Raw genomic sequence first — 9,566 nt, 5'->3', positions numbered from 1 at the left:
CAATCAAAAGTTTTGTTCCATTAGCAGGTTTTAACTAGCTTTTTTTAGTGATTCCTTTAATCTGTCAATAGGATAATCTTTAAGGAAAAAATATTCATTAGCAGCTTAAAATTTTTTTATTGCATTCTTATTTTTTGTGTGGGGGGTGGGGGTGTGGTAGGCGTATGTCACAATGTATTTGTAGAAGTTAGAGGATAGCTTGTAGGAGTCAGTTCTCTTTTTCTACCATGTGGGTTCCAGAGATAATTTAAGGTCACTATTTGAGGCTTGCCTGGGCAATGTGAAATGTTGTCTTTTTGTTTGTTTGTTTTGTTTTATTTATTTTTATTTTATATGTATGAGTGTTATATGTATGTAAGTGCACCAGTGTCATGTAGTGCCTGTGGAGGACAGAAGAAGGTATCGGATCCTCTGGAACTGGAGTTCCAGATGGTTGTCAGCCACCATGTGGGTGCTGGGATTCAAACTCGGGTCTTCTGCAAGAACAGCCAGTGCTTTTAACTGCTGAACCATCTCTCCAGCTCCAAAACCCTGTCTTGAGAAAACAAAAACAAACCAAAAAGTTATTCCACTTGAGTTAAAAAGCAGTGATATATGAAGTGTAGGGCCTGGTAAGATAGTTACTTGACTAATTAAATTCTCATAGAAATTCACATGATAAATTAGCTTAAAGGGCTGGGCATGTAGTTCAGTTGTAGAGCACTTTGTGTGGCATGCCTAAGGCCCTGCACCATCAGAAAAGAGGAAAGGAAGGAAAGACCATAGATAAAGTAGTCAGTGAAAAGTCCAGTGGAGAGTAAGTAGGCTGTGACATGAGCTTGGAGCCTCTTGGGGAGGTTTAGGATATTGTATTAACTTAATACACCACATTCTAGATGTTCGATAATGTGATGAGAAGACTTGGTTTCAGGAACTGGAGTACTGGTGTTTTGCTGTATCTTGCTTATGTATATCATCTGCTGCCCTAGATTTTTAGAGCCCATTATAGGTCCAGTTGTCACTAGCATTTCAGAACTTGTTTATGATACTCAAAGATTCTGATGTTCTCCAATTAAACTCACATTTATTAGGGAGAATATTAGGTGTTTGATGAACGCACCTACATTGATTAGAACCTATTTGAAGTATAGATGCACAGTGATCTCTGAGTAGTGTAGAATCTCTCTCTACCTGCTCTGTGGAGCCTGTTAGTCATCTCAGAGAGGAAAATAGTGTTGGCAAGGCTGGGTGCTGGCTGCTTACCTGATTCTTCAGCCTCTCTCTTTACACATAGACCAGATTGATTCTATATAAGATTTCAAATGGCAAAAAGATTTCATTGTTTAAAAAGTCTGCAAATGACTGCTTTAGAATTAAAACAAATCTGGCTATCTAGGGGCATGTGTGGAAATTGATTCTTTCAAATACTGTATTTTTTTGTGACAGTTCTTATGCTAGCTTTAGACCTTTTATAATTGCTTATAACTGAAATAATTCCATTATTTTTTTGTGGACAGATTTGTAAGAAAATCTGGGTGCTAGTGTTATCCTGGCATTTGTTTTCTTCTTGCTGTATAAATAATTTAACAGTATTGAAACCTTTTATCATCAAATAGGGATAGTTAAATCACTTTGTTTTTTAACGTATATGAGATTAATTGGCTTCCAGTTAGAATCTCATGATTTTGAATTTTGAATGTATTCTCATTTTGTTTTCTGTGCAGTTGAGAAAGATTGGGGGTGGGGGCTTTGGAGAAATTTACGATGCCTTGGACATGCTCACCAGGGAGAATGTTGCACTGAAAGTGGAGTCAGCTCAACAACCCAAACAAGTTCTGAAAATGGAAGTTGCTGTTTTGAAGAAACTACAAGGTAAGCTGCTTTGAATGACAAACAATTTAAAATTTGTTTTTAATCCTCCTATACTCTGATTAAATTCTCTATATTAATTGACTATTCTGGTCTCAGCTAGGTATAAACACACTGAGCATTTTTGTCGTAAAAATTTTATTATTTAGTAAAATGTGTGTTTGCTTAGAATATTGGACTTTCAAAATTCCTATTCGGGGGGAGGGGGGAGGGAGGGAGAGAGAGAGAGAAAGAGAGAACGAGAGAGAGAAATTAAGAGAATTATTCTACTACTTTAGAAAGTGTCCTAAATCTGCTATAATAAAATTTGCCTGTTAAAAAAAAATTTTTTTAAATTTTTTATTAAAAGAAGTCTCTTAAAATATCTGTGCTTGGCTTTGCATATTAAATATTCTTGGGTCACATTTTGGAAGCTGCCTTCAAATCATACTGCAGGAAGGGTTAAAATGGTAGATGAGTCTATTTGATGTGTGTCCATATTAGCTTTAGTTTAAGAGAATAGCTCATCATTTTTTAGGTCCTTCATTTTATTGCTCAGGTACTTTTACTATGAGGGTGAATAATTTTTTAAAATATTTTATTTATTACTTTTATTTTATGTGTATGAGTGTATGTTAGTGCACCCATGTTGTGCAATGCCATGGAGGTCAGAAGAGGGCTTCAGAATCCCCTGGAACTGGAGTTAAGGATGGTTTGTAGCTGCCATGTGGGTGCTGGGAATCGAACCCGGGTCCTCTGCAAGAGCAGTCTGTGCTCTTAACCACTGAGCCATCTCCAGCCCAAGGTGAATAATTTTTTTTTATGTCAATCAGGTAATGAAAACTCTCAATGCATGCATTGCTAGTTTCTTTATAATCTGTGTTTAATGGCACACTGTGATATTACTAATATCAAAGTATTTGTAATCAGAATTACATAAGGTTGATCATTGTTCTTTTTCCTAAAATTTCCAGTTGTCCAAATTTCTCTACCAATTGTTTCATTTGATTAGAACATAATGCTAATACAATCTGTTTCATAGTCAGTTTTAGCTCAAACTTAGGATTCCCATAGCATAATAAATCAGGAAAGTAGTAGATAGCTTGACACCCATTGTCACTACTTAATAAAAAAAATCAGCAAAGGAAAAATGGAGAAAGGATACCTCTTTCTTTTTCTCAACTTTCCTTACTTTTTTCTTTAGTTCTCACTCATGAATGTAGAGGCCACATATAAGGGCCATTAGAACCCCTGCTCCAGAGTTGCACAGAGCCTAAAGATAGATCTCATTTAAGGCTGGCCTCAGAAAGGGCATGGATGATCAGCAGCAGCTTGGCCTGGTTAGTGCCACTTCAGTCTTTCTGCTTAGCCCTGAGGAGATGCTTCTGTGAGACAAAAGACAGTTCTGCAGCCTTCAAGAGGCTCTCTTGGGGGATGGAGAGATGGCTCAGTGGTTAAGAGCACTTTTTTTAAAGCACTTTTTTAAAAAAAGTACTAAATTGATCTTAAGGCTTTATCACATAGAATCAGAATCCTAAGCAAACCATAACCAAAATGGAAAGAGACCCTCTTTTTTTATTACTAATTTTATTTTTGTGTGTATGAGTGTATTGCCTGCATGTTTGTAAGTGCACCCATGTTGTGAAATGCCCTCAGAGGTTGGAAGAGGGTGTTGGACGGTTGTTAGCTGCCATGTGGATGCTGGGAATTGAACCCAGGTCTGGAGAGTGAGTTAGAAACTGTTGGATGTTTGTGCTCTTTCCATTTAATTAATTTATTATTATTTTTTTTGGTCTTTTTGAGACAGAGTCTCCCTGTAGCCCCAGCTGTCCTGGAACTCACTCTGTAGACCAGGCTGGCCTTGAACTCACAGAGATCCGCCTGCCTCTGCCTCCCAAGTGCTGGGATTAAAGGCATGCGCCACCATGCCTGGTGTCATTTTTTAAATATATACATGTTTTTATTTATTTTCTCTTTTTAGAGAACAGTGGCCATTCATACTTTCTGGTGAAATTAAACATTAATACCAACTTTCTTGAGAACAATTTAGAAACATCAAAGATCTTTATAAAGTTCTAGAAATAGGGGCTAGAGAGATGACTCAGCAGTTAAGAGCAGTGGGTGTTCTTGCGAAGGACCCAGGTTCGATTCCCAGCACCCACATGGTGGCTAACAACTGTCTGTAACTCCAGTTCCAGGGGATTCGACACCCTCTTTTGACCTACACAGGCATTGCATGACACAAGTGCCTAACATATGTGCAGGCAGTATACTCATACATGTAAGATAAAAATAATAAAATATTTTTTAAAATAGAAATAGGGGGCTAAGGGGCTGGATAGATGGCTCAGCATATGAACTCTGGTTGTTCTTGCAGAAAACCTAGGTTTGAATCCCAGCGCCCATATGGCAGCTAACAACTGTCTTAGCTCCAGTTCCAGGGGATCCGATGCCCTCTTCTGACCTTAGTGGACATTGCACAACATGGGTATACTTACATACATACACTCGTACACATAAAATAAAAATAATAAATAAAATATTTTTTAAAATTAGAAGCCAGGTGTGGTGGCCCATGCCTTTAATCGCAGCACTCAGGAGGCAGAGGCAGGCGGATCTCTGTGAATTCAAGGCCAGCCTGGTCTACATAAGTTCCAGGACAGCTGGGGCTACAGGGAGACCCTGTCTCAAAAAGACCCAAAAAAAGAAGAAATAGTGTTTTACATAAACAGTGTTCTTGCAGCATTAATTGTAATGCAAAAAAACTTTCTAAAATGTTTTTCCTATCTGCTTATACCCATATGAACCCTATTCCTCGGAATCTTATTTTCCACAAATGAATAGGTTTTTAATCTTCTAGTCTGTATTTTAATTAGGTAGTCCTTGACACTCTTCTCTTGGCTTTTTTAAAAAAATATTTTATATTTTATGTGTTATGTGTTATGCCTGCATGTAAGTGAGTACACCCTTGTCGTGCAATGCCTGTGCAGGGCAGAAGAAATAGTAAGCCTTCTGTATACTTAGGCTTACAACTTCTTTCTGTTGACGATGGTTGGACCCTTTTAACATGTCTGTGGTACTGAGCTGCTCTTGCTTTTCTGGTGGCAGGATGGCTTAATGCTGAGTGACTTCAGTGAATAGGCTAATGTGTAAGGAAAGGTGTATGACTAGTTTTGTATGGGGTTAGTTGGTTTTAAATTGGTGCTTTTGTTTTGTTTTCTGTTTTTGTTTGTTTTTTAAGTAGGGTCTCATGAATCCCAGGCAGACCTTGAACTGGCTATGTAGCTGAGGATGGCTTTGAACTTCTGATCTTCCTTCCTCCACCTCCTGAGTGCTGGGATTACAACATCTGGCTGAAGCTGACAGCAGCACTAATCTGTGGGTATAAACATAGTTGTTTAGAAGACAATATAACTGGCACATCTTGTCCATTTAGCAAAATAATCAGAGTAGCTTCCCCACTAAGGCTATGCCCTCCCTAGCTACAGGTTTTCAACTTGGTTTACAGTACCAGGTGTGAACTCTCCTGTGGAGGAGACATCAAATCCAATTCAAAGTTACCCCGGCAACACAGTCCTGTCAAAAAGAGGGAAACCCCATAACAAACTTGTAACTATTGTGCCAGTGGGCTCATCTTGCCTGGCCAAATAGATATTGTTGCACACAGGGTTCACATCTGAGCAAGACTGTTGATGACAATTCTTCCCCAGCAACCTGCGTGGCACTATGAGGGATAGCCAGCAGTGAGAAAATTCCCACTCAGTTCCAGCTTGATTTCTCTGTCTTGTGCCAGAGGCATATGTTGTGTCCTTAGCAATAGAGTATTACCATCTTGTTTGGGTGGGCGCCCAGCAGTAGTGACAGTAGCCTGTATGGTTTGGGGGATCTTGCAGGCCTCGGGGACCTCTCTGACCAACAATTTAAAGATTTCATTTGTGTGTGTGTGTGTGTGTGTGTGTGTGTGTGTATCTCCACACTTTCATGCAGGTTCCCAGAGGTGCCTGCAGAGACCAAATCCTGTGGGAATGACTTTTTTTTTTTTTTTTTTTGGTCTTTATGAGACAGGGTCTCCCTGTAGCCCCACGCCAGGCATTGACTAATGGCTTTTAATTTACCCCAGCAAAGCCACATACTCTTGTATTTTGTTACCTGGGCACTGATCTTGTTTCTGGGAACCTCAATTTGCTACTGTACCCAAAAAGATAATGAATGAATGTGGATATGCTTGAGAATTAATGTATCAAAGTGTTGAAAGCAGGCATACCCATCTCCATTGCACACAGTGGAGACTGGGAAGGACATGTGACTTTGGGTGAATGAGATGTTGTAGACCTAGGGATGAAAAGACTGGATGATCTGTTAAGATTTAGGGTGGAGCTGAATTTATACTTCCCCAATTGAAGCTGAAGACATTTTGAATAAAATCATGGGTGGGGCCCTGCTGAAGGACACATTTTGCAGGGTGGAGTTCCAAAAAGACAGTTCCATCAACACAGTTCAGGAGACAGATGGTTCCAGGAGAGATATAGGGGATGACTGTCCTCCAATTGGGGCCTACTCTTTTTTTTTTTGGTCTTTTTGAGACAGGGTCTCCCTGTAGCCCCAGCTGGCCTGGAGCTCGCTATGTAGACCAGACTGGCCTTGAATTCAGATCTGCCTGCCTGCACCTCCCAAGTGCTGGGATCAAAGGCGCATGGGCCACCAACTGGGGCTGACTGTTAAAAACTAAAGTTAAGAGTTAAGCTTTTTGTTCAGGTAATTGTAATGTCATCGCCAGGAACTAGAGTTACAAGTGGTTGTGAGACACTTGACTTGGGTGCTGGGGATTGAACTTGGGTCCTCTGCAAGATCTGCAAGTGCTCCTAACTGCTGAGTCATCTCTCTAGCCCCGTTAAATTTTATTTTTTTGATTAGCTTTTGTGTCACATTTCCTTATATTTTTTCATAGTTTTGCTTGACCCCCACCCCCATCCTGTCTTCCACATCCCCTGCACCCTCTCACCACGTAAGCCTTTGCACCCCTAGTATCCCTTGTACACATTCTTATATCACATACATTCTTCTTTTCCCCACAAAGGATCTTTTTTTCCCCTCTCTTATGGGCCCCCACCCTAGCTTTCCTGTGCTCAATACATACTTGCTTCCACATGGTTTTTTGTTTGTTTGTTTTTTGGTCTTTTTGAGACAGGGTCTTCCTGTAGCCCCTAGAACTCACTATGTAGACCAGGCTGGCATTGAACTCACAGAGATTTGCCTGCCTCTGCCTCCCTAGTGCTGGGATTAAAGGCGTGCACCACCACACCTGTCGCAGTGTGTTTCTTTATAAACCTGAGTTAATAATATTTTCCAGTTCCATCCATTTTCCCACAGATTTTATAGTTGCACTTTCCTTTTTTTTTTTTTCAGCTGCACTTTTCTTTACAGCGGACAATATTCCATTGTGTATATGTACCACATTTTTGCAATCCATTCATCAGTTGATGGACATCCAGCTTTATTCTATTTCCTAGCTTTTAGAATAAAGCAGCAATGAGCATGGATTTACAAGTATCTTTGTAGTAGGATATAGAGTCCTTTGGGTATATGCTCAGGAGTAGTATAGCTAGATCATATGATAGATCTATTTTTTTTGCTTTTTGAGGAACCTCCACACAGATTTCCATAGTGGCTACACTAGTTTATATTCCCTCCAATATTGATTAAGAGTTCCCCCTTCAGCCAGGTGTGGTGGCACAGGCCTTTAATCTCAGCACTCAGGAGGCAGAGGCAGATGGAGCTCTCTGAGATTGAGGCCAGCCTGGTCTACATAACAAGTTTCAGGTCAGCTGGGATGTTGGAGCGACATCTCAAAAAGACCAATAAAAGTGGGGATATATGAGAGGATAAGGATGAGGGAAAGAAAGACAAGAATGAGAAAGAGTGTGAGAGGTAGCTGGAGTATAGTGAGGATCACCTTATAGTAAGGTGGGTGCAGAAACAAACAGCAGTCCTAAAACACCTAAGCAATAAATATGTAAACAAAAGTAAAGCCAGCATGAGAAATATATACAAGAATACTTACAGACTGAATTGCTGGCACAACTGCACCAAGTTGAAAGGTGAAGTTCTCAGATCCTTCTGCCTCTAGCAGGTTCCATGTGGTGCTGTGTGTGGGAGGGGTAAGTGTGAGCCTTTGGTCCTGCAGCCCCAGTGTTGAGGTTCTGACATGTTGGTGAGGGGAGATTGTAAGTCCTTTTCTGGTAATTCCCTTGGACTCCTGCACTGCACCATTGTGGTTGTTAAGTCTTAGTTCCCCTGATCAGTCGTCCAGTCCAGACCCCAGGGCTGGTGAGGAGACTGTGTCAGCAGAGCCGCATTCAGACGCAGGAGACCAGGTTCAGTGATGCAGATCTGGTTTATTGCAGGAAGGCACAAGCTTATATAGGGGTAGTGGTCCAATCACAGCACAGCAAGTAGTTTAAAGGTGAGGTATCCAAGGGTGGTGCACAGTACAGTAAGTAGTTTAAAGGTGAGGTACCCAAGGGTGGTGATAAGGGAGTGGCGAGCTCTAGGCATCAGTCTCATGATCTGCCAATGGGAGCAAAGTGCCACAAGGCATTCCTGTGGCTCCAGCAGTTGGGCCGTTGCCTCAGGCCTGCTGTATGGCTATCCCCCCCCTTTTTTTTAATTTTTAAAGGTGAGGTATAATTTAGAATACATAGCATATTGATATCAGTCCAGATATATTAAGCAAAGTACAATGGCTCAGGGGGTCATTGAATCAAGAGCCTCCTCCCTCAAAATGGCAAGCTTTCTTAAGAGCAGGTTGTGCCAACTCCGTGCCAGTCGAGATTCTTTGCCTTGGCATTGTTGTCCCCACCTCAGGGGTCACCCAGCATTATGGACTGTGCCTGTCTTAGGTTGTCCAGTCTCTTGGGATCTTACCCATCATTGACTACGAGCCCTCAAAGGGTGAGTCCCTTGGTATGGTCTGGCAGAGGGAGAGGCAGTGTATCAAGCTTTGGCCTGTGCAAAGTCCTCTTAAGGGGCTAAGAATTCAATAAAACCCGATGGAGCAGGGTCGTCCCATCTAGGGTAACGATGGGGATTAGGGAGTGGCAAGTTCTAGGCATCGGTCTCACAGTCTGCCAACAGGAGTATATATCGCAAGGCATGTCCTGTGGCTCTGGCAGTCGGGCCATTGTCTCAGGTCCGTTGCATGGTTGTTCTGTAAGATTTTACACTTATGCTTAAGCCTAAGTTTTATATCTCTATGTTGGTAAGGGCAACGAACAGCAGGTCCTTGTTTGCAGAGACATGCCTGGCAAGATCTGGAGGTAGGGCAACAGCTAACTGAACCAGAGAAATATGAGTTTTAACAAAATTATCAAGACCCTTAACAATGCAGGGTCCAAAAATCAGGAGTTAGCAGTAACGATGGCACACATAGGTGTGCTGCTTCCTCTAGGGTCTGCCATCTCCGGGGTCGGTGGTTGTGGAGGGAGGTTTTCCATCACAGGCAATTCTGATGTTCCGGGCTGGAATCCAGATGGGGGCTAGAAGATTATCTGGAAAGACACAAGCATAGCCTCGCCCTTGTGTTAATAATAGGTGTGGACCTTTCCATTCACTTGTGAGAGGGTCCTTCCATCTCACTATGGGAGCAGGAGTGGGCTGAGTGAATTGCTGGTGGGAGGCCATTGGAGTCAAATTTTAGAAAGTTTAATACAAATAGAGCTCGCTGTATAACAAAATTGGGT

General features: G+C 41.5%; 1 protein-coding gene across 5 annotated transcripts in view; it reads left to right on the top strand.

Annotated features, from left to right (window-relative positions):
* Positions 1 to 9,566, top strand: part of Ttbk2 (tau tubulin kinase 2) — a 170,168-nt gene that overhangs the window by 45,402 nt on the left and 115,200 nt on the right. For 2 of the 5 annotated variants that reach the window (XM_029570227.1, XM_029570229.1), the window contains exon 2: positions 1,766 to 1,851. The exons of 2 other annotated variants lie outside the window; for them this stretch is intronic. In XM_029570227.1, the coding sequence (XP_029426087.1) occupies positions 1,821 to 1,851 (31 nt within the window). In that variant the 5' untranslated portion in view covers positions 1,766 to 1,820. Of the gene's footprint in view, positions 1 to 1,703; positions 1,852 to 9,566 lie in introns of all 5 variants that reach the window. One more of the 5 variants, XM_008846835.3, reaches the window with a different exon arrangement.

This window comes from Nannospalax galili, unplaced genomic scaffold, assembly GCF_000622305.1.
Source record: "Nannospalax galili isolate Female #2095 unplaced genomic scaffold, S.galili_v1.0 scaffold342, whole genome shotgun sequence".
Lineage (NCBI taxonomy): Eukaryota > Metazoa > Chordata > Mammalia > Rodentia > Spalacidae > Nannospalax > Nannospalax galili.
Note: the sequence above shows the minus strand (reverse complement) of the source record. Positions and strands in the feature narration are given on the sequence as shown.